This window comes from Vulpes vulpes, chromosome 7 (assembly GCF_048418805.1).
Source record: "Vulpes vulpes isolate BD-2025 chromosome 7, VulVul3, whole genome shotgun sequence".
NCBI classification, from domain to species: Eukaryota; Metazoa; Chordata; class Mammalia; order Carnivora; family Canidae; genus Vulpes; species Vulpes vulpes.
The window spans coordinates 11,643,390-11,669,665 of record NC_132786.1 but is presented as its reverse complement, the minus strand read 5'-3'; the positions used below and the strand labels follow the sequence as shown (position 1 = coordinate 11,669,665).

At 38.5% G+C, this 26,276-nt stretch overlaps 1 protein-coding gene across 1 annotated transcript in view; it reads right to left on the bottom strand.

Annotated features, from left to right (window-relative positions):
* DGKI (diacylglycerol kinase iota) overlaps nt 1-26,276 on the bottom strand; it is a 419,283-nt gene that overhangs the window by 54,843 nt on the left and 338,164 nt on the right. The window contains 4 exon segments of the mRNA XM_072762958.1: nt 20,070-20,192; nt 22,284-22,411; nt 23,316-23,356; nt 25,515-25,584. Coding sequence (XP_072619059.1) covers nt 20,070-20,192; nt 22,284-22,411; nt 23,316-23,356; nt 25,515-25,584 — 362 coding nt within the window.

Below are 26,276 nucleotides of genomic sequence, written 5' to 3'. Positions count from 1 at the left end.
TTTGTATCCTGTGACTTTATCAATTCCAGCAGTTTTTTTGGTGGAATGTTTCAAGTTTTCTCTATAGTATTATGTCATCTGCAAATAGCGAAGGTTTTACTTTTTCCTTGCCAATTTGGATGCCTTTTACGTCTTCTTGTTTGATTGCAGTGACTAGGACTTCCAGTACTATACTGAATAAAAGTAGTTAGAGTAGACAAACTTGTTTTGTTCCTGACTGTAGGGGAAAAGCTCTCCATTTTCTCCTATTAAGGATGATACTAGTTGTGGGTTTTTCATATATGGCCTTTATTAGGTTGATGTATGTTCCCTATAAACCTACTTTGTTGAAGACTTTTATCATGAATGGATGTTGTACTTTGTCAAATGCTTTTTCAATATTTATCGAAATGATCAGATGGCTTTTATCCTTTCTCTTATTGATGTGATATATCACACATTGTTGATCGATTTGTGAATATTAAACCACCCTTGCAACCAAGAAATAAATCCTACTTGATCATGGTAAATGATTTAGTATATTGTTGGACTGGGCTTGCTAGTATTTTGTTGAGGAGTGTTGCATCTATGTTCATCAGGGGTTTCAGCCTGTAGTTTTCTTTTTTAGTTTATTTGGGTTTGGTATCAGGATAATGCTGGCCTCATAGAATGGATTTGGAAGTTTTCCTTCCTCTTCTATTTTTTGGAACAGTTTGAGAAGAATAGGTATTAACTCTTCTTTAAATGTTTGATCAAATTCAACTGTGAAGCCATCTGGTCTTTGCCTTTTGTTGGGAGTTTTTTGATTGCTAATTCAACTTCTTTGTTGGTTATAGGTCTGTTCAAATTTTCTATTTCTTACTGTTTCAGTTTTGGTATTATATATGTTTCTAGGAATTTATCCATTCCTTCTAAGTTGTCCAATTTATTGGCATATAGTTTTTGATAATATTCTTTTATAATTGTTAGTATTTTTGTGGTGTTGGCTCTTCTCTCATGTGTATTTTATTTATTTGAGTCCTTTGCATTTTTTTCCTTGATAAGTCTGGCTAGACGTTTATCCATTTTATGATCTTTTTCAAAGATCCAGCTCCTGGTTTTATTGATCTGTACTATTATTGTTTTTTTAGTTTCTATGTCATTTAATTCTGCTCTAATCTTTATTATTTACTTCCTCCTGCTGGTTTTAGGCTTTGTTTATTGTTCTTCTACCTCCTTTAGGTATAAGGCTAGGATGTTTGAAATTTTTCTTGCTATAAACTTCCCTCCTAGAACTGCTTTTGCTATATCCCAAAGGTTTTGGACCCATGTGGTTTCATTTTCCTGTGTTTCCATGTACTTGTTAATTTCTTCTTTTATTTCCTGGTTGACCCATTCATTGTTTAGTGGTATGCTATTTGACCTTCATATATTTGTGGTCTTTCCAGATTTCTTCTTATGGTTGACTTCTAGTTTCATAGTGTTGTGGTCAGAAAAGATCCATGATATGAGTTCAGTTTTCTAAAATTTATTGAGACTTTTTTGTGGCCTAATATGTGATTTATTCTGAAGAGTGACCCCTGTGCACTTGAAAAGAATGTGCATTCTGTTTTAGGGTGGGATATTCTGAATATATCTGCTAAATGTATCTGTCTAGTATGTCCTTCAAAGCCATCTTCTACTTGTTTATTCTCTGTTTAAATCATCTTTCCATTGATGTAAGTGGGGTGTTAAAGTCCCTTACTATTATTTTATTATATCAATTAGGTCCTTTGTGTTCATAATAACTGTTTACGTATTTGAGTGCTCCTATGTTGAGCGCATAAATTTTTACAATTTTATATCTCCTTGTTGGATTGTCCCCTTTATTATGATATAGTACTCTTCTTTGTCTTTTGTTACAGTATTTGTTTTAAGGTCTATTTTTTCCAATATAAGTATTGCTACTCCAGCTTTCTTTTGATCTCCATTTGCATAAATGTTTCTCTATCCTCTCACTTTTAGTCTGAGTGTCTTTAGGTTTAAAGTGAGTCTCTTGTAAGAAGCATGTAGATGGGTGTTGGGTATTTTTTACCCTATTTGTCCCCTATGTCTTTTGATTATAGCATTTAGTTCATCTATATTCAAAGTAATTGTTGATAGCTATGTATATATTGTCATTTTATTATTTGTTTTGTGGTTGTTTCTGAAGATTTTCTCTGATACTTGTCTTTTTTCATGTTTTGCTGATTTTCTTTAGTGATATATTTGGATTTATTTGTCTTTATTCTTTGCATATTTATTAGTGGCTTTTGATATATGGTTTCCATTACATTTGTATATAACCTTCTCTGCAAATTGCAATCTATATTATGTTGATGGTAGTTTAAGTCTGAACACATTCTTTACTCCTCATGTTCTCATGTTTTAGGTATCTGTTGTATATTTTACATCCTTTTATTTTGTGAGTTCCTTGAATCATTTTTTTACAAAAATATTCATTTTTACTGTTTTTGTTTCCTACCTTTATACTGTCACTTTTGTTCTCTCCTTTTCACTCAAAGAGTCTCCTTTAATGTTTCTTGCAGTGTTGTTTCAATGGTCATGAATTCCTTTAGTTTTTGTTTATCTGAGAAACTCTTTATCTCGCCTTCTATCCTGAATAATACTTTTGCTGAATAGAGTATTCTTGGCTATAGATTTTTCTCATTTAGTGCTTTGAATATATCATGCCACTCCCTTCTGGTTTGGAAAGTTTCTTCTGAAAAATGCCCTACTGCCCTTATAGGTTTTCCTTTGTAAGTTACTGTTCTTTTGTCTTGCTGCTTTTAAAATTTTTTCTTTATCCCTACATTTTGCCATACAACTTGTCTTGGTATGGATCTGCTTTTGCTGATCTTTATGCATGTTTTCTGTGCCTCCCGGATCTGGATCTCTGTTTCCTTCCCCATATTAGGGAGGTTTTCAGCTATTATTTCTTTGAATATATTTTCTTCCCCTTTCTCTCTCTTCTTCTGGGACTCCTATAATGTGAATGTTATTACATTTGTTGGGAGACACTGAGTTCTCCAAAACTATTCTCATTTTGCATAATTCTTTATTCTCTCTTTTGTTCAACTTGATTACTTAACATTACTTGTTCTTCTAGGTCATTAACTCATTCCTCTGCTTCTTCAGCCTGCAGTTCATTCAATCAAGTGTGTTTCTCATTTCATTTATTTAGCCCCTTTTCTCTGTTATTCCTTATCTCTGTGGTAAGGGTCTCATATATCTCCTACTCTTTTCCCAAGTCCAGTGAGTATCCTTACGATCATTGCTTAAAATATTCCATTAGGCATGTTACTTATATTTATTTCACTTAGATATCTGGCCATGCCCTTGTCCTGTTCTTTAATTGGGGATAAATGTCTCTGTCTTCTCATTTTGTCTGAGTCTCTGTGCCTATTTCTCTGTGTTAGGAAAGTGAACTACATCTCCTATTCTTTTATTTTTTATTTATTTATTTATTTATTTATTTATTTATTTATTTATGAGACTGAGCACTTGGGGGGAAGGGCTGAAGTAGGGGAAGGGTGGATAATCTCAAGCAGATTCCATGCTGAGCCCAACACAGGGCTCAATCCCACAACCTTGAGATCATGACCTAAGCCAAAACCAAAAGTCAAATGCTTAAACAACAGAGCCACTCAGGTACCCCTAAATCTCCTGTTATTGAAGGTAATGGCCTTTGAAGAGGAGATCTTGTAGTGTCCTGCGATGTAGTGTCCCTAGGGCCTGGCACTTTTAGGAGTGCCTCCAATATGTGCTGCATGTGCTCTATCGTTTTGTCCTGGTCACTTAATCCTTCAGGCCAGTTGCCTGCAGAGGCTCTCTTTGCCTGCTATGAGCATTGCTTGGTACCTGGCGTGAATGTGGCATATTTTAACTAGGTTTGCTCTAGTCTATGAAATGAGACCTGTCACCACAAGAGACCTGTCTCCAGAACTGAGGCTCTGCACAACTCCCCTGTTGGGAGATGTGGTATGAGTAGTGTTTTAGGTTGGTCTTCTGGGGGTAAGGACGCCCCCTCTGCTGGGACCAATATAAGTGTGACTGGGAGGAATGGTTCCACCAAGGGGCAGGGCTTGATGTAAGTTAGGTAGTGTCAGCCCTGAACCGGTTCCCACAGGTGGCCCTGCACTTATGCTGAGGAGTGGGGGAGGGAAATGGTGCCGGCCACTTCCTCTGTTCCCAGAGGGGTCTCTCTGTGAACACTGACCCTCTGGGACATGCTCCAAGATGAGTGAATAAACTCCCTATTGTGTGTCCTAGGTGCTCTTCAGATTGCTGTATCCATGCTGTATGTCTGCAGGCTGCTTGCTCTGCCTTCTCCCCAGGAGCAGCACAATGCCCTCCAGGCTTTAGCCCAGCCAAGCCCACTGACCTTTAAAACCTCAGGGTTTAAGCTCTGCTGGTTGCAGGAACTCATGAAATTTGGCTCTTCTCACTTACCAAGCCAATTGCTATGGGAATTCATTCTCCTCATGCATCCTCTGTTAGTCTGTCTCTCACCCCTCTTGGCAACTGTGGCTCCCTCCTTTCCATAGGAGCTACATGTTTCTCTCCCAAACTGTGTTTCCACACATTGTACCTTCTTCAATGTGTCCTCTTATCTTCCTTTAATTGTGGGGTTTGTTCTGCCATTCTTCAGTTATTTCTGACAGATTTAGGATGACTGATTGTTATCTAGTTGTGTTCATGGGATGAGGTGTGTCTAGGGTCCTCTTCTCCACCACTGTCTTCCTGGGATTACATCTACTTTTCTATAAATTTTTATTTGAAGATTTGCTGGTGAAAGTCCTCTTCCCAGTGTTAATTATGCTAAGAATATTCATACTGTTCTCGCCTTTTACATGAAGGCCACACTTCTCAAACAAGCATCTACACAGGAATTTGAAAATAGGGCAGCCTGGGTGGCTCAGCAGTTTAGCGTCACCTTCGGCCCAGGGCCTGATCCTGGAGACCCGGGATCGAGTCCCACGTTGGGCTCCCTGCATGGAGCCTGCTTCTCCCTCTGCCTGTGTCTCTGCCTCTCTCTCTCTCTCATGAATAAATAAATAAAATCTTTAAGAAAAAAAAAAGGAACTTGGAAAATAGGGGAGGCTCCCAGGAAAACCAACACACTGCTTTTGGATGGGGGATTACATAATTTAACAGGTAAAAATTAAAATATTATTTTTTATCGAAATCAGCAGCAACATATTATGGGTCCCAAAGCAAAAGTCACTTGACTTCTTAAAATAAAACAACAAACTTAACGACATCAACAAAAAAGTCTGTATTTGAGGCAGTCAGCTTCAGGCAATAACCCCAAGGCCTGAATGGGGTAGATTTGTTCACCTCTAGAATAGGAGTGTTTCCAGGGAAAAATCTGCAAACATGAAAATATACAGAGCCATAATATTTTGGAATAAATCATTTTTATCAGATTAAGAATCTGAAGGAATGAGACATCAGGCATTTATTAACTAGCTGCTACTGTTAAACAGTAAACAGCACAGCTTATGATCCTGTTGTCTGTCATTAAGAAACAAGGAATCCCTAAGAAAATCAAAGATAGTTATTTAAATTGCTTTCCATCAGCAAGTTTCCCTTCAAGGCCTCTAATCTTCCAAGTAGATCAATTACAAGGCTTAAAGACATTGAAAATCATGCTCAGTTTTCAATCAGCAAAGTAACACCTGAGATCTAAAAAGCCTAAGAGTGATATATTTATGAAGGCAAAAGTCTTTAAGAAGTACTACGCTTCTTGTGATTTCTTGTTGTTTTAATCAATAAACCTAGAACTGAGATGATGAGCATCATGACTACCTCAGCCTGTAGGACGTGGTATGATGCTTTGCAATACATTTTAGATTAATGCATTTTATTGGCAACCTCCATGAAATGCTCTAAACCCATAAGCATCCTAAGACAAGATTTTTTTTTTTAAATAATACTCTCCTGACTCTTTTTTTAAGCCTCCTTACAGTATTTTGCTTTTTGTTTCATTTTGTGGTTTAAACCAATAGCATCCATGGCTTTCCTACTTGGCCCTTCCTCAGAATGTCTGTATCATTTCCTTCCTTCCTGGGAGGTAGTAGTAGATCAATAGACTGTCTAGTTCAGATAAGGTCTTTCTTAAAGACAGACTGGATGAATACTGGGGACCCATCTACTTCTTAGAAAGAATCATTCACAAATAAATGCCAACTTCCCTTCCCAGTGTCCCCAACCCATATACCCTCTACTTAGCATTTCTAAACCATCATCTGAGTGGGACAAGGGTTGGGGTTACCATATAGAAGTGGACTGGGAATAAACATATAGAATAAGTATAAGAACCAAGCTTGAATAGGCATAAAGGCAGAGATCCATATTCTGAAAATACCAAATACCAGATCCATATTCTGAAAATAGCAACAGAAAGTTTCTCTGACTGGACAGGAGAAGGAAGCTCTGACATATTCATACCAGCTCATAGGCCTGGCCAGAAAATCTGGGGCACCTTTATTTCCTAGTTACTAACATGGAATTGTTAGAAAGCAAACAAGAATGGGCTGGAAGCTCTGCTACCTCTACAGTCCACTCAGCACACTATGAATAAATAAAACATTTCTCGACTGTGAAGTCCTCATGAGTAAGGCAGTCCATGCCCCCACACTGAAAGCGATGCTATGAATATTTTGTCAATGTTCCTTTTTCTGTCTGCCTTCCCTCTTTATGTTCCAGCTTTAGGGATGAGGACCACAGCAAAAACACCACTTTCAATAAGCAAAGGTGACCATCCATACTACTCAGGAAAGGAAGAGAAAATTGAAGTCTCTGGCTTCTAGCTGTTTATATCAATTCTGAATGCCTTTCATCAGTCTACTTTTATTTCTCTTTCCTTCTCCTTACCACAGCCTAAGAAGTACCTTGGCTTATCTCATCCACCTTCCTCACACTTTGGTAGAATCCAATCTCTCTGTGAAATAGGCCTCCAATCATGTGCTAATTAATACACTTGGTCCAACTGAAGAATACCAGGGACAGTCAGGTGTGGGCAAAGTCCTTGGGTTGGATGCTGTTCCTGCCTGAACTGTTACTGCTAGTTGTCTGTTAACAAACTCCTGAGAAGTACCCCAAATGGAAACTGATTTCCCTTTTAGGCACATTTCAAGAGACCATGTCACTGCTGCAGAAACACAAATAAAACAAGCTTTATTTTTCTTTTGTTTTACCTTCAAGTAATGGTGTTACACAAATTCAATTTATTTCCTGAAACTGTTGATAGACAAAGAATTTTCATTTAAGTAAGCCAAAGGATGATTTAATGTGATTTGAAAACATGGCTGTAGATTATCATCTCTGGCAATAGCGTTTCCCCCTTGAGATTCTCTCAAGGACGTGCACTGCCTAGAGGACTGTCATGTCTAGCCTATGACATCATTTTAAGAGCTTGAGGGAGAAAGAGTAAGATCACAGATCCAGGTGACAACTTCACAACCATTACTTTAGTACCAAAGCATCCCTAACTAGATAAAACAGAACCAGAAGTCCCTTAGCACTGAGAATCTCCATCAACCAAACAATCCTCTCTTTGTTTGCTTTTCTTCCTTCTAATTATGAATATTGCTATTAAGACAATGAACAAAGCACCGACAGTAAAAGAGCTACAGAGAATGGGAGCCAGAGAGATGAAAGTTACAGCGACCATACAAAGTGGCATTGAGATGAGAGAGACAAACACATTCTCTATTCAAGTGGTCACAAACCCATTCAGGGAATGCCAAATAGCCTCAAAGGTAATATTCACCACAAATGAGGTGGGGGCAGGGAGGGGAGTGTGCTGAGGAAAGAGCAAAATTGAAGGAAGGAGAGAGCGATAGGTATCAATGTGAAAATAAGGAAATAAGACCCAGAACCTAACTGATAAAGGTTGCTCGGTCATTTCTACATTTGATGTAAATATCCTCTAATTCCTTTCAGACTCCTGATTTCCTATTCTTTGAGAGTCTTCTACCCAAATATATACCTGATGATCCCCACATGAACTGTACTTGAAATATCTTCCCGGTTTTTTTTTATATAAGCACCTGTATTTAATTGGTATCTAAAAAATACCACTGTATTTTAGTTGTTACACTAGCTTGTAACAACTGGATTTCTCCTATCCATCCTCTGCAATTTGCTGAGAAGGAAGCCCCTGAGGGCCCTTTGAGCTTGAAATTGTACTGCCACCTAATGTTCATGCCTAAGAACTGCAACAAGATGAAAGGAAAGGCATCTCTGAAATCTACTGGGAAAGATGAGGACAAGTGGGCAAAAGTGGGCAGTAGACACAGGGGAAGAAACAGATGAAGAGATGGTGCTGAAGAAACCAGTATCAACCAAGTTCATTCAACATGAAAACTTGTCCATCACACTTTTGATTGCCTAAAATATGAACATTCCTGGGAAACATTTTAGCATTTTGGAGACATGAAAATAATTGCATATGAGACTTAGGACAGCCGTGCAGGCACAAAAGATGGGACACTTCACATTAGAAATCAGTTTTTGCAATATAGTTGCCTGCTTAATTTCTTTAAAAAAGGGGGGGGGAGTGAAGGAATAAGACAAGCATTTTTTTTTTTTCTGAAATTGAACCAAGGGAGATATATCTGCAGAGAGCCAATAGGGAGTATGAGTAAGGAGAACCTGATACCAAGAGCCACTGGCTCTAACTTAGTCACTCGGTGAATGCTGGCCAACAGCTCCTGTTGAGGCACAATAGATCTGGAGTTTTGTGAATATGGACTTTTTTTTTTTTTTTTTTAGTATAATTTGAAACAAAGCTCTGGGCACTGAAGGCAAATCGTGTGAGTGTCACATTATACTGTTAACAGAAGAAACTTCTCACATATCACAATATTCAGGATAAGCAGTATCTACCTTGTGGGGCCAACGTAATTGAGCAAAGACTCACAACTAATTTTATTTTCATTAAATAAGGACTTCTGAATCCAGCTTTAGAAAACGGAAGAAAAGACAGAAGTGGAGTTGGAAACTGCTTTGGCACTTTCCCTGAAAATAACTGTGATATATTCCAGAAGTTTTTCTATTAACATCTCCCACCTTACCCACTTCTCAGAAGAGGGAATTCATGTTCAAGACACTGGCATGGGAAACAGAATATGAAAAGTATCTCCTCCCCACACTTCTGTGTCCAAGGACAGGACAGTTTCTACGTAATATATTACCAACAACCCAAAATAGTAAAAAAACAAACAAAAAAACCCCCCACAAACCTATATGAAAAAATGATAAATTAATACAAACAAATCACAGTAATATTGGGAACAAGATGTGAAAGTGGGCTCCACAGACTCTCTTTGAGAATAATTAATTCCACATGTGACTATCAAGCATTGCTATAAACCTAATTCAATTCCAGAAGTTGTCAGAGATACAGAACTTACAACACTTTATCCCACTTTTAAGGAGACTCTAAGGGGTTTATGGAGTAAGACCAACATCAAAGAGAGAATTGGAGAAACTGTAAAGCAATGCTGTCGATGTTCTTATGTTTGGTGATTAGCACAAGAGCCAGAAAAGTTAGGAAAAGGGAAAACATGGTCCCTGTCTCCCTGAATTCCAAGCAAGTCATTTCTCCATGTTGTAGAGAATTTTCTCGTGCCGGTCTCCTCAGGGTGGTCCTGGGTTCAGAGATCCCCAGAGGTTCATGAGAGAAGTCCTATACCCACCCCTTCATTTCCAAAAACCCTTCTCACCCTGACCCCATACCTGTGCAAGCCAAGCAATTACTAGTCAATATCCCTCCAACCTGAGATTCCTGGGCAAGTATTTTTGGAAGGATTTCAAATTTATCACTGACATTTTTAATACATTTAATCAATACCTCATCGAAGGCAGATGCACTGAGAAAATAAGAGTTTGGGTGGCAGTCTGAGAAAGAAGCAAAAGGATGAGCAGGTTGTGGAAGTAAGTCAACAGGAGGCCCAGTGCCTCTTCACCCGTGTTCCAAGTGCTCTGCCCCTCTCTGTGGAGGTAAGCAGGAAGGCAAGGGCAGCCAGTACTGAGCTTGTTGTGCTCCCTCTTTAAAATAAATAAATAAATAAACAAATGTTTAGTTCAGATCCTGTCAGTCACCCTTACTTGTAAAGGGATAATCTCTGGGAAAGATTATCTCACCTTTCCTCCTGTTGCCAAAACCTGCTATGGATGCCCAAGGACAAGGCATGTGTCCTGAGGAACAAGGACTCCACAGGATGGGCCCTCTGGGAATAACATCACAGAAGACCCAACTCTGGATTTTGCACCCTTTCCAAAAGGAAGGAAAGATCATTGATAAGAGTCCCCAGAAACTGTACAATTGCCTGATGGGTTGGACACTTTCCCAGCAGGCTCTGGGAGAGGATTCTTATCACACTTGACTAAATTTTAATCCTGATGCTTAGAAAAAGTGGGCCCTCAAGAAGAGATGTGCCATCATTTTCTGGGATTAACATCCACTTTATGCCAACTTTTTTTTTTCTTTTTTTTTTTTTTTTCTTTTTTTTTTTAGCTTGGATCCCATTCAACACACCCTAAATTCCTACTTTACCAGACTGAGAAGATTTCAACGTTAAGCCCTTAAAGAAGAACCAGGAACAGTTTCAAAAAAAAAAGAGCACCAAATGTGCAAAAACCAGACTGCATGGTGAGCCAGCCACATGCTCATGGCTACTCCCAGGGGACACAAGACAGAGGAATGACAGGAGATCCCTCTCGCACACACCCAAGTCTCCATCTCTGGCACAGCCTCTGAAAACAAAGAAAAATTCTCATTTCTCTACTGGCCTAACAATACCTGCTCTCACTTCCGGGCACAGAGAAAGATGGAGCTATTTCCTTAGTTTTAGAATGGCACGTAGATGCTTTTGTCACAAAAGACTGTGACCTGGGACCAGCTTTTCTTAATGCCCTAAGGCAGAATGTGTTGTTGGAAGGAGAGAGAAATTCCCTTTGTCTTGTTTTTAAATAAGACTGATAGTTTTTCCTTAGAGGCTCCTTCTACTGCTCCCTACTTGTTAAGGGAACTCAAAAAAAAAAAAAAAAATGCTTTCCTTCTGCATGTCTTGTCCCCATATTTCCTCATGCTCTGGCTCTGTCCTGTCTCTTTAGGTTGGAAATCCTTAGGAAATCTCCAAATTCTCTTCCATCCATAACATTTTGACCGTTCATGGTTTCCCACTTGCCAACTTTCTTCCCCTTCGTCCAAAGAACATCCAAACCCTCTTCAAGCACTCAACTTACTGACATAACCAAAAAAAATCCAGAGCTCTGACACAGGGAGCATGCTGACTTCTCAATGCACGAGGTTCTAGATGGGATTCTTCTCCTCCGCCCCCTGGCCCCATCTCATCTGTGTGCTCATCAACAGTGCCTATAATTCTCTATACTCACCATTGTTGCTTTCTACTTTCTCACTTGTAAAACAGCAAGTGAGGGACTCCATGCATCATTATTTTTTTTCATCATTATTATTTTAATGTAAATTCCCTGCGTCAAACAGATCTACATTAAAATACAAAATACATAAATGGATTCCACAGCCTAACAAAAATGTTTAACATTTAATGTAACATTTTGTTACATTTTTGTGTGTGTGTGTGATTAGAACTGGGTTTGCTGCAGTATTATAAATAGACATCTCTATTTTGGTTTGATAGAGTACCTTCTCTCTAACGTCCCATATTTATCCATTTATCCAATAAGCCTGCCTTACGGGACACCTGGTATACCAGATATGGTGCAAAGTGCTGTGGATGCAGAATGAGTAATATAGTTTGTCTATCCAAGGAACTCACATGCTTTAAAGAAGGGTCTGATCAAATTTCCCTCATTTACCATGTTCCTCAAGTGTGAGTAGGTAATGCCACATCTTTTGCAAGTGAAAAGAAAGAGCGCTTAAAGTAATATTCTGACATGCTGTAATCACTGACCAAACTTGAACTCATAAAAATGGAAGGGTGGAATTTCTTGGCGTCATTTTAAATCCAATGGATGTTTAATATTAGAGCTTATTTACATTAACAAGATTTTTTTTCAGTGTTGGTCAAAATAAGATATATTTTGACATATAAAGACATAAAGAATTCTAGTCTGGCTCTGCCACTAACTGAACTTACCGAACTTGGAAAAGGATTTCCATATCTGACAAAAGGTTTAGGACCCCCATATGCAGAAGTATTTGAGGAGCAACTATAAGAGGAATAGAGCAAATTTTCTTATTAAAAATTTTGCACACACAAGGGAACAGAGCATTATGTGCTTGGCTAAATAGGGAGGGTAAAAACTGGAGGTAAGGCAGGAAGAAAAAGAAAGGAAGATATATGTCAGATAAACTGGAGCCCTTCCAGCTTCAGTGATTAGGCAGGGAGAGCAAGATTTAGACCAGTCAAAGGTAAGTAGGATGGGAACCAACTATCTTAGTGAAACAGATGCAAGGGACTGTGTGTCTCCATCCAGACAGCACTGATTTCATCTCTAAGACAGATTCCAGCAAAACTCGCATCCCACTAAGAAGATTAATTTTCTCCCTCTTATCAGATTGTGAAGCTTGAAGGGTATTTCCACAACCCAATCACTGCCCAATGGTCTGTCCTCCTGTTGAGAACTTGGAGCTGTGACTATAAGCCAATTATCCTTTTTATTAGAGTCAGGCCATCACCTAATGTTCCCGAAGAAACTGGGTAAAGGAAATAGTCGGAAAACAAGAGGGGAATGCAGCTCTTAACCCTATGTTCAGCCAAGAACGACTGAGTTTTTGGAAGGGGAAGGAAGGGTTATCTTCTCGATATTGTGGTTCAGAATTTTAGACCACTTGGAAAAGCCAATTTCTAAAGTACTATTTGGTATCCTGGATATCCCTAAATAACTTGCTAGTTGTACCAACTTCCTTAAGCACATGTCAGTTAGAGTGATGCTAAACTGTGCATTCAATTATTCGAGGAGCATTTCTGGTTATATGATGATGAAAAGCAGATAGTTATCTGCTCATGTACAAAGGATGAAGAAAATAAGCTTGGAGTTCTTAAAAAGCCTCTTTCCTTTGAGGCTAACATTTTCATTATTTCTCTAAATACTCATTCTTTTCACATAAATATAAAAAAGTGAAATCTGGAGGAAGCAGCAATTTCTAGTCCTCTTATTTCCAGGACATTTAATGCATATCTCCATTATGGCACTTAGCAGAGAGAACTCTAATAATTGATTTGTGTAATATTCCCCCCTTTGCATATAAGCTCTTCAAAGGAGATAATAATTTCTTGTTTAGTTTTATCTCTTCAGTGCCTACGTATGTATGAGTGTGCGCCTATATACATATACCAGATGGACAGTTCCTTACCGAGAAGGTGCTCAATATTTATTTGCTCAATCAATGAATGACTAACTGAATGACTCAGCCTGTTTCTTGGAATCCCAATGAAAATAATCAGACCAGATACATCATAGTTTGATTTTTGATAACATTATCTCTTAGAGACTGCAGATCATAAGGATCTATTAGCCCTGCTGAGTTGATCAGGTAATAGATACTTGCCTAGACACAGATGTCTGGATGGAACGTCTGCCTTCGGGTAGCTCACTACACTCTTCTTTCTTGTCTTAGTCACGTGGCAGGATATTCTGTTTTTACCTGTGTGACCTTTATCTTAGTTCTTTCCGATTTAGGACTTGAAGACACTAAGAAAAAGTGTACTTCTTTCAGTCAGTTTTGGGGGTTTTGCATAACCCTAAATAAATAAAAATTTCAAAAAGATCATCCTTTTTCAGAAACTAAATACCTCCCAGTCCCTTTACCGGTTTTCCCTTAACCCATCTGACTCAGGTTAAGTCTGTCCTTCTCAAAAAATAACTTATTAAGAATATATTAGAGTTGGGGCACCCAGGTGACTCCGTGGTTGAGCAGCTGCCTTGGCTCAGGTCATGATCCCGGGGTCCTAGGATCGAGTCCCACATTGGACTCCCCACGGGGACCCTGCTTCTCCCTCTGCCTATGTCTCTGCCTCTCTCTCTGTGTCTCTCATAAATAAATAAATCTTAAAAAAGAAAAAAAGAACATACTAGTTTTCACTCAGTGCTATTTTTTTTTTCCAAATCTCAGATCCTGAAGTTGAGAAAACTCTTTCTTAGGACTAAGATTCTGTTTGCTATAATTTCCATTAATTCCTTCCTTACAAACCTTCTGCCAAAATGAAATATAGCCTTGTCACTAATTCTGGTGGTATGATTAATGATGAGAGCTGATATGTTTCTAGAATCTACTTAAAATCATATTATTTTAAATAGAACTTTCTTAGATACTGAAAATATTTTCTGAACCTAAAGACAAATTCATTATGGTTCTAGTTGTAAGAATGCAAGTCAATTGTCTCTACCTAATTTATCTCAAAATTGGTACTTAAAGATTGTTTTTTACTATCTTCATAGGTTTTGAAGACCCTAGATGTGTTATACCTCCTTCGTTGGAATTATGTTCTCTCCTAGAGGACTGTGTATAAGTAGAAGGGAGGATGATGGATCTTACGAATAAAAGTTAAAAGTAAGAGACAACTCTGAGGAGACCCCTGGCGTTAGGTCATTTGGAATTTAGAGAGAAAAGGCCACTGTGAGCAGGTCGGGGAGCCAGGGAGGAAGGATGAGTTGGGAAAGCACTGCAGTTACATTCCTCCTGTTTCCCGAATTTACTTTTTTTTTTTTTAAGATTTTATTTAGTCATTCATGAGAAAAACAGAGATAGAGGCAGAGACATAGGCAGAGAAAGAAGCAGGCTCCGTGCAGGGAGCCTGATGCAGGACTTAATCCCAGGACTCTGGGATCATGACTTGAGCCAAAGGCAGATGCTCAACCACTGAGCCACTCAGGTAACTCCAAAATTTACTATTTTAAAAATCAGTCTTCTCAGGATTTTTGTCTCTGACCTACCTTTTTACCTACTTTTTGTCTCTTACCTACATTTTAGTCTTGGTTAATCATTTTTTTTTATTTTTTTAATTTATTTTTTATTGGTGTTCTATTTACCAACATACAGAATAACCCCCAGTGCCCGTCACCCATTCACTCCCACCCCCCACCCTCCTCCCCTTCTACCACCCCTAGTTCGTTTCCCAGAGTTAGGAGTCTTTATGTTCTGTCTCCCTCTCTGATATTTCCCACACATTTCTTCTCCCTTCCCTTATATTCCCTTTCACTATTATTTATATTCCCCAAATGAATGAGAACATATAATGTTTGTCCTTTGCCGACTGACTTACTTCACTCAGCATAATACCCTCCAGTTCCATCCACGTTGAAGCAAATGGTGGGTATTTGTCATTTCTAATGGCTGAGTAATATTCCATTGTACACATAAACCACATCTTCTTTATCCACCCATCTTTCGATGGACACCGAGGCTCCTTCCACAGTTTCTCTTTGTCATTGATTTCTGTCTCTATGATTCTTCCTCCCTCTTATTTCTTTGTTTTCTACTCTGGGATACTTTTCCCAGTTTATCAAACTGAATGCTTTATTTGTATGAATCATTTTTCCTTTGATAAGTGAATTCATAGTCATAAATCATTCTGTGAGTAAGACTAGTGGTTTCTGCAGACTCTGATAAATAGTATTTTCAGTTCTAGGAATTCAAAATTTCCCTTTTGATTTTTTTAATGTAGTGGATTATTTAATATTGTGAACATGATGTTAAACTGGGACTTTCTCTCTCTCCAAACTTACTGGGGCTTTAAAGCTGAAAGCAGCAGATGCCAACTGTACCTAAAATATTACAATAATTCTTCAGGTCTTTTTTACATACTTACTTTTAATATTCCTGATAGGAATATCAAGCAAAATTGAAACTGCACATACACCCTGCAACACAGGACAAATGAAGCAGGGTATTCACTGCAGTTTTAAAATAATAAAATATTAGAAATCACTATCAAAATGGAGAAATAAGTTATGGAGTACTAATGATGCAATATTCTATACCAAGTAGAGTTAATTAAAAACTGCATATATCAATACTAATATATTTTAAAAATATGACCATTGAATGAATGGCAAGTCTGAAAAGCATATGCATTGTTCAATGTAGGTAATGAAAGTACAAAGATAATATAAACAAAAAAGTTCATAAAACAACATATTTTTATGTTACTCTATGTTGTTTATGGAGTGAAAGACCTAATGCAAATAATAACATAAAACAACATAATATTTCAGGGTATTTGCCACATGAATACCCTTTCTATAATTTTTTAAAATTTTTATTTCAATTCCAGCTACTTACCATACATGTAATATTAGCTTCTGATGTACAATATACTAATTCAGCACTTCCATACAACACCAGGTGCTCATCACAAGTGCACTACTTAATCCTGGTCACCTGTTTGACCTATCCCCACCCCTCCTCCCTTCTGGTGAGTATCAGTTTATTCTCTATAGTTACAGATTCTTGGTTTGCCTCATTTAAAAAAATTTTTATTCAAATTCAGTTCAATTAACACTTACTGTACTAGTAGTTTCAGAGGTAGAATTCAGTGATTCATTGTTGCATAACACCCAGTGGTTGTTACATCACAGCCCCTCTTTAATGCCCATGGTCCAGTTACCCCATCTCTCATCTCCCCACCACTTCCCTCCAGCAACCCTCAGCTTGTTCCCTAGAGTTAAGAGTCTCTTATGGTTTGCCTCCTTCTTTGTCTTCCTCTTATTCTATTTTTCCTTCCTTTCCCTTATGTTCACCTGTTTTGTTTCTTAAATTTCACAGATGAGGTGTCGATGCCTGGTGGCTCAGTGGTTGAGCATCTGCCTTTGGCTCAGGGTGTGATCCTGGGGGTCTGGGATCAAATCCCACAACAGGCTCCTTGCAGGGAGCCTGCTTCTCCCTCTGCCTGTGTTCTTGCCTCTCTCTGTGTCTCTCATGAATAAATAAATAAAATCTTTAAAAAAAAAAAACTCCACATATGGGTGAAACCATGTAGTATTTGTATTCCTCTGACTTATTTTGCCTAGCCTAATACCCTCTAGTTCCATCCATATCATTGTAAAAGGCAAGATTTCATTCTTTGTGATAGCTGAGTAATATTCCATTGTAAATATACACCATATGTTCTTTATCCATCCATCAATCAATGGACATCTGGGCTCTTTCCCCAGTTTGGCTATTGTGGACATTGCTGCTATAAACATGGAGGTGCATGTGCCCCTTTGAATCACTATGTTTGTACCTTTGGCTAAATACCAAGTAGGGCAATTGCTGGGTCATAGGGTAGCTCTATTTTTAACTTTTAAGGAAGCTCCATACCATTTACCTCATATGTGGAATTTCTTTTTCCCTTGGCTCATATGTAGAATTTAAGAAACAGAACAAATGAGCTTTCAAATAATTTTTGTACTTATTTACATTGGGACAAATTTAATATAGTTTAATAATTTTTGAAAATAAAAGTCATTTTTAAAATTTCAATCTTTTTTTAAAAAGCAGTAAAACTGCTTTAAAATTAATTCTCAATCATATTTACTTTTGGGTTAATTTGTAGTTAAATATATATAATAATATATATGTATAAAGTGAAAATTTCTATATAGGGAGATTATGTATGCAAATATATTATATATGCAAATATATATTTCTCCCCACTACACTAAAGATGCAAAATAGAAAAAAAAAAAATAGAAACCAAAGTAAACCTTTTTTGGGCTGTGGAGCTGTGGGCACCATGCCTTTGCACTAGCCCTTCAGGAAGATTATACAGTATGGTCAGAAAAACCATGAAGTCAGAAGTGAAGCCAACTGACTCAAACCACAATTTCCATTCTTGCTATCTTGCATGATCCAAAATGAGTATTTTAAACTCTGTATGCCTCAATTTACTCATCTTTTAAGCAATGGCAAGATTTAGAAGTTGTTACAGGAATTAAAGATAATTTATCTATGGCACAAAGCAAACAGGAGACATTCTATCAGTAGTAGATATTACTAACATGGCACATAATATCTAGGTATTATATAATTGAACTATTTGATAACTGCAAATATACCTCTTCACATCAGAGATGACCTCTGAAGGAAACAAAGAGATGTTCTTTCGAAGGAATTAATGGACACAGTAACAATAATAAAAAATTAAAGAATTAATAGGCAAAATGAGGGTAGGGTACGGTATTTGCTTATTGTCAGTGATTTAAAACAACTGTTTTATTATGGTCCTGTATTCTGAGTCAGGGATTCAGACAGAAGCCAGGGGGAACAACTTGTCTCGCATCCATGATGCCCAGAGATTCAGCTAGGAGACTCGAGCACTAGAAGGTGAGTATTTGAGTATTACTTTGTTTTCAAGGAGATTTGGCAGAATTTTTTTTTTTTTAAGTTAACTGCTCTAGTGCACTTGAGAGCTAAAGTAGTATAAATGACCAGGACAACTAACAGCTGCCAAGTGAAGATCAATAAGAAAATTAAGAGAAATCTTTGAAGGATAATATATCCCAAATAAAGAATAAGATTTGATTTTTATGTAGAGTTTTAAGAACTTGGCTATTAATATAAAGTAGTACATCTATTTGTGATTTAGGAAGGATATTTACTACCTTAGAAACAATCACTTCACATATCATGATACATACTTTAATATACTCCATATAGGGAAATCAGGAAACAGGAAACCAGGGTGAGGTCATACTCTACTTTTTGGAAATAGCTTGTCTGGAAGAACAACTACAATACTCATCTGGTTGGCCTAGGCATAATTCCTATTTCTGTGGCTAAACTCTAATTTTCAAATAAATCTGCCCACAGCTAGATAGCCATGTCTTTAACCATCAATGGGTGGCTGACTCACCATGGTTTACAAGCATCAATTTCATATAAAAAAGAAATGGAAAAACAACCCTGGGTTGTAAGGAATCAAGATGTGACCAAAATCTAACTATATGGTTGCATTATAAAGGAAAATCCATGGTAATTCACTTTTTTCCTTTCTACTCTTCACACAACAAAAATAAGAGGTAGTGCCAAGAAGCAATTAAAATGAAGTTGCCTTTTGCCCCTGGGATATTTGAGTAGAGCCTTCACCAAAGAAGTAATGAGCTCCAGATTTTTCACTTATTCTCCCCTTTGTCATACCAAAATTGCTGTGGTCTTCCTTTAGAAACAACACCTCTTCAGTTAACCTTAGGCTTCTAAGACTTTGACTCTTTTTATTTTGTAAAAATGGTAAGACTACATGGCAACAAGGCCATTTTCGCTATTCAATTAGGACCTCGGGTAGGAACAGAAATCAGCCTAATATTACAAATTTTAAATCAACCAACTTATATGGCCTCTGAGATGGGGTGATTGGCCTGAAGTGTGGAAGAAATGTACCCATGACCACTGACTGTACCTAGAATCCACTCCTGCAAGGAGATATCACAGGGAGAAAAAGATTCCCCAGCCAGAAATGTGCCAACACTGTTGCCAGAACTCCAACATTCATCCTACTTCTTGACTGTGATCCGACCTCAGAAGAAAACACACCGACTATTCTGATCTACAAACAAAAAGCATCCATAAGCATGAACAGATGCTGCTTCGTTTATCCAGAGACACTGAGAAACATGAACAGCTCCACTTCAGCCAACAAAACCACCTGGCTGTGCTACACAGAGCACACATCCAGAGGCTCAGAACTGGACACAAATGAAACAGAGTTGTAAAAGCAAGTGGAGATGTTCATACAGATGAAAAGATGCTACGTCACTTCCCAACTATTCATCATCTCTTTCATGCATGTCTTCCTGAGGCAGCAAACATAGGGACATCTAGTAAGCACTGGACTCCAGTAAAGCAAACACTGGTGACGTTCAACGTATTTGTAGATGGACATGCGAGGTCTCGGTGTGGTTTGGGGGCAAAAGAAATGGAAAGTGAAGCTCCACTAGGAGCCGGGGGTTGGGAAAAGTGAGCCAAGTGAATGCAATGTGAAACCACTGGGTGCCACAGGAGACAGCGTGGGAGCAGCACTGGAAAGAGACCCCTTGTCGCTGACGAGGTACCTGGCAGGCCTCTCCAGGTGACCACAGGGCGCACAGGAAAAGAACAGTGAGAGCGCGCTTACTGTAGCACACGTGAGTGGCTGAGATCCCTCAAATCGGAGTCCTCATAATGCGGAGTAATCGTTCCCAGACCACTGTCGCTCAGGATGCGCTTCCGTAGGGCAGGATTCCACCATTCTGACAGCCTGGGAGAAGGAAGGTACCAGGCATTAGGCATTCAGGGCCAGCCACAGGACCTACTCTGCTCTTCCTCAAGATGATGCTTGTCCGAACAGGAGATGGGAAATTAATCTTCATTTATTAGCTCCTTCTTCACATTTATTATTTACTTTTCTCAACCATCATGAACTGCTTGTGTGCCTCTGCCTTTTTTACAGATGAGAAGACTACATTTCACGATTAGGTAATTTTAAATGTGATGTAAATAAGAAGTAATGGAACCTGATGGAGAAATTGAAATTGGGAAATAAAAAAGCTCAGCCTTTTTCACTGTTTTCCTGTCCTTGCTCATTTCCAGAAGGGGCAAGTGATCTGAAATAAGAAAGGGATTGATTGAAGTTCTAGTGGGTTTTCAGGCTACTTTGGGCTACTTTGTTTTGAGAGCTGGGGCTAATAGAGGTTTAACTCAGGACAAAGCCATTTCTTTTGGCCATTATTTGATATAGAGAAGGACAAAGACCAGGATGAGTGTGGCAGGATGAGTTGATTCTTTCCCAGATCAAAGACTGTAGCCAAGATCATGTTGGGCAGGAGGACACCGAGACTCTAGTGTCCACTGCTCCTGCAGGAGGACCCAACATCTCACTTGCTTTCCTCCCTCCAGCTGACACACTGGATTTACAGTATGTGGACTATGAAGATGGGCTTTTCCACCACGTTCTGGGATGCCCAGGGAAACATATCTGATATCACTAGCTCTGGCTTCCTAAACACAACTATATACTTGCCCTGTCATGCTACTTCTGTCTTTTCTTGACTTGATACATACCAGTGATATCAGCTGGCCCTTGCAGAGTGGGAGATATTCAGAAATGGCAACAATGGTCAAATAAATTAGTGCAGAGGAGTAAAAAGGCATAAGGGCTACCTCAAGTGAACATGTCAACTTATATGGTAGGTGTGTGTGTGTGTGTGTGTGTGTGTACACAATCTGCAAATGCTATTTGAGCACATGTGTGTGTGCTTTCCAGGGAAATCCTTATTTTAACTAATTGGCCTCCATATACCAGTAAGACATCAAAGTTCATTAGACTTCACAAGGGCAGAGATTTTGTTTGTTTGTTTGTTTTGGGGTTGTTTTTTTTACACTGTTGTTTCTTAAGCACTTATACTAGTGGCTGGCACATAAAAAGTTCTCTAAATAAATATTTTGGAATTGCTGAAATAACCTAGAAATATTAATAATATTTTAGTGGCTCAAAGAAGTGATTAAATGCATAAGCTTTAGCATAAAACTTGGGACCAAATCTCAATTTTGCCATTCATTTTCTACGCAATACAGGTCAAGTTAAAGAATGCTCTAAGCCTCAATTTAGTTATCTATGGATTTAGGGTAATAAAAGTTCCAGATGCACAGGGGCATTGTTACATGACCGTGATGAGGCTGATAATTTTAACAACATCATATTTAATTAGTGTCTAGCAAGTGTCAAAAACTATCCCAAACACTTCACATGTATCAATTCATTTAATTTTCGAACAGTTCTCTGAGTAGGTTTCATTTCTATTTTACAGATCAGGAAATAAGCACAGAGCACTTCTGATGATTTGGTTACTATGAAGTGATGGCAAGGATATAATAAAGGCATTTAGGACAGTAGGTGGCTTATAATAAGTGCTTGATACATCATAGTTATTATTATACAATCTATGTCTTAAGCTGCTTAGATATAGCAAAAAAAAGGAGGAAGTGGTGGAGGAGGAACATAGAGTCAAACCATTTGTGCCCATTTTTCTTTGGATAATACAAGCATTATAGATATATACACACAAATGCAAATACTAGCACTTTATGGTTTGGTAAGAGGTGTAGACATGGTGTGTAAAGAAGGCTCAGACATGGTACAAATCTTGGTGGGAAAGAATAATTCTATGCAGCCATTCAAAAGACAGACATATAATGGAACCAGTTATGCTACACTCTAATGAGACACAACAAGAAAACCTGTATCTTAAGATAGTTTGATGTCATTAGAAATGCCAAGTGCAAAGTCAGATATGGATGTCACCCTGTGGCCAGCCTCGCTACCATGTCACCAAAAACGAGGCACACTCACCCTGAGGCTTGCTCCACCACCAGGTCAGGCATTCCTGGAGGTGTCCCTGCCTGCTGTGACAACACCATATCTGGGTCCAGAATAAAAATCTCATCTTGGGAAATCTCCATCACAAAGTGCAAATGTTCCTAAGGAAGAAAAAGGAGTCTGTCAGAGGATTGGCAGGATGCTCAAATCTATCATCGGATATGTAACAAAATAAAGCCTTCTTGATCTTGAAAGATAATCAAAGTCTATGACATAACAAAAGACCAAGTGCATTTTCAGAGGTCTGACCTGTGGACATCCATCCCTGAAGCAACACGGGAGGAAGAGGCTGGTGAAGCCCCCTTGGCCTGGGATTGACCAGGATCTTGACCAGGATCTTGTCAGGTATGACCAGAGTTGGGCTTGCCTCTTTTCAAATACAGTCAAAGAAATGATACCCCACCTGCGGTTTGGTCCAGCATGAGTTGTGCAATAAGCTGGACTTGGACCCCCAGGATCTGGCCAAACTAAGTGACATGATTAACAACTAGTTTTATCACTGGATTCCATACTGTATTATTTCTTCTCTTCCTCCTCCTCTTCTCCTTCTTCTTCCTTTTTCTTTTTTTCAGGAGAATTTGGACAATGAGAACACATATTATCATTGGGCATAAGCATTTTTTTTCTCATTATGGAACTCTGGGAAGTGATGAGTTGCAAGTAAGTAGCATAAATATATACTGGAGGTGTCAAACTTGTTAACCAAAATAAACTTTAAAAGCCATAAAATTGAGCTAGGAAGCAGTAAAAGTAGCAGTGTGTGAGAAAATTTAGAGCGCAGGCAGGTAATGATATCTACAAACCTAGTCATTTTCTGTACTCATCTGCAAGGTCAAGCCACATCATCCTGAGTCCACAGATTACAACATGTGTGAAGACAAATAAGAAAACTCATAGCTTCGGCTATGAGTGCCATTCCAGAATTTGTAAATGTTTTAGGGTTTACATCAGAAAATAATGTATAAGATTAGCTACCAACAAAGTGTTAGGCTCAAGAAAGCTTACCTGAGATCTGTCTATTCGGTAAAAGCGATCAGCAGAAGTTGCTAGGAAGAAAAAAAATGCATATGGCATTCAGAGTCCTGTGTACTGGCACCAAATTCATAGCCTTCTCTCATATTATGCCACCAAAATCTCAACATTCCAGTCCTGCCTTACTGCTAGCCCATTCCTGAGTCTACATAGAAACATCAGGACCTCCATGTCTGCTGTGTCCTCCATGTCCTTGCTTAGAAAGCCCTTCCCCATTATCTCCCTAACTAAATCTTACTTGTCTCTTTAGGACCAACTTAAATGCTACCTTCTCTGTGAAACATTCCTCGGTCCCCTCCTCCCTACCCCAGAGAGAATTCATTGCTCCTACCTTTATTCACATTTACATTTTGTTTATTCTTCTTGTATAAACCATCTTCACAAACAACTATGAGATGAACATATCTGCCTCTTTAAAGGTCTCTGTTTCATTTACTCTTTTATGTCTTCAGATATTAACACAGGTCCTTAAACAGAGCTGGGACTCTGTATGTATTTATTAAGTAAATAAAGTTGGGGGGCTGGTGTGAAAAATCCCTATAGGTAGCCAGACTTCTCAGGGAAATGATTCTCATTTTGAAAAAAAGCTTGAAGATACGGAGCCAGGGACCACATCTGGTATTGAAGGATTCATTTCACTTCAAGGCTGAGTCCCTAAGCCATGTCTAAAGAAAGCCAAAACAGTGAAAAAATAATTATTTAAGCATTCCTAAAAGGGATTGGGCTACATCTGTGGCTTGGGAGAAAAACTGCAAACTTTGAGTTTCTAGAAACTATCCTGATTATTCTTAATACTCAAAAGAATTATGTTCCTCCTCACTTAAATCTCTCCAACAGAGTCCAAATATTATAAATAGATTTTCTACAAAGTACATAGTACTAGAGGGAATAACTCAAAATGCAAATGATCATTCAAAAATCATAAATATTTAATGAGTAGCTTCTCTCCAAAGGAAATGAGTTGAGAAGACGATCATGGTCCCTGCCCCCTAAAAGCAGCAGGGGAGTAAAATCTATCTGAGAAGGACTTATTCTACTTTGTTCTTGTTAAACATAAGTGTGATCACCTTTTAAAGGTTTTTTATATCTATAGAGTATAATGAATATCTGTATTAACACTTATAATTTTATCTAAGAGTGTATACAGAACAGACAATATATAGAACAATTCAAGTAAGTTTCCAAAATTTTCTTAAATATAAGTCTTTTGTGAATTCAGAAAAAAATACATGATTGTGCTTCTCATCACAAGGGAATAAAGGAGCCAGAGGAAAAGTGGTGTAAATTCTCTTCTTCAGAGGTAGGTGACGAGCTCTTAATGAAAACCTAGGTCATGATTCACATGGGTTAGGTCTGATATAAATGCAAGTGCTCAATCTTCATAGTACTGTTCGCATACTCACACATCCTGTCATACTCTTGTCTGCATTTATATCTTCTCAGATGCATCCCCAGGTCAACCAATGAAATGTCTACAGTGAAAACCACATGTCCATGTAGACAAGAGAGATACCATGGAGTCAATATAATGGGCAGTAGGTAAGCAGAAGTGGATTGTAATATGGGTAACTAATGGATAGAAAAACAGAATTGGGCAGCAAGTAGGGAGTGAGGGATGCTTGCAATGGAAAATGAACCCATTAACCAGTCAGTCAGAAAATACCTGAAATACTATGCATTCAATAGGTCATGCTCAGGAGAGCAGATCCTAATGCAACTGAAAATTTCTGATTTTTGTAAAAATGTATACTTGTACTGAAATGATGGCTAATGGAAACATATGAAAGTTCCACAATAAGCAAACAACAGAGAAATCAGTACATATCCCCAGTGTATTGGATCCATCTACTGGCCTGTATTTACGACAAGCACTCAACATGATTTAGGAAAGGGGAGGGGACACAGAAAGGGAAATGTCCACTTGGGCAATTTGAGGCTGAGAAGTTCAGCCCAAGTCAACCAACTTTCTTTGAGAAAAATGACGTCAGGAAACTATATTGCAACATCAACAAGTCCACATCATTTGAGATGCAAATACCAATCACACAGAGCCACATGAAGGGTTTCTGAATAATCCCTTGGAAGACCAGGGTCCACTCCGCACCATCTATCAATGCATTGTCCTGCTGCTTATGCAACCCCCACCACTCCGTGAAATATAGAAATACTCACCATCTAGAAAGCACCACCGTGGGGAGAGTCTCTGAGCTGAGAGCGCCCTGGGGAAGGAGGTTTCATGGTCCTGGAAAGAGACACAAACATCCTCCTGACTCCATTACTCCATTTGACTGACCTGGGGGATTTAACCTCATTGTACTCTATCAACTACTTCTAAGAGAGAGCATCCTTTCCTAACCTGAGCACTGGTGAGAAACCAAATCGTATTTTTACTAGAAAGAGGCTCTGCTTTCAAATAAATTATTTCACACAGAACCATTTAAAACTCCCACAAAGAAATTTCCAGGAAGTTTTCAACTGTCATATTAAGCATTCATAAATGATATAACTTGGGACATTTATCTCCTTTAGGGAATTTCTTTCCTTTCATGAAGCTGAGGCTGAGGAACTAGTGGCAGCTGGCTGACATTTACACCTTGGTTTCCCCTGTAGGTATAAGGCACTAGCACAAAATGGGAAAGAGTTGAGCTCATCTACTGGCCAGAATGGACTTGGGGCATCTAAGAAACAGAAGAAGCCATCCACATGTAGCGTCAAATCCCTTTAACTAGAGTAGAATCTGTTATACAGGGCAACTTGCATGAGAGCAAAGAAAACCTCATATGTTGAGGCCATCATTACCTCAACCTTATGCACTGACCCTGAGTGCAGAGCAGTGGAGGAAGAAAGTTCTGCCAAGCTGGCTGATGACAAACATCTCTTCAACGCTGACTTAGCCAGTGATGTCCTCATCCACCCCAGCAGTCTCTAGCTTTT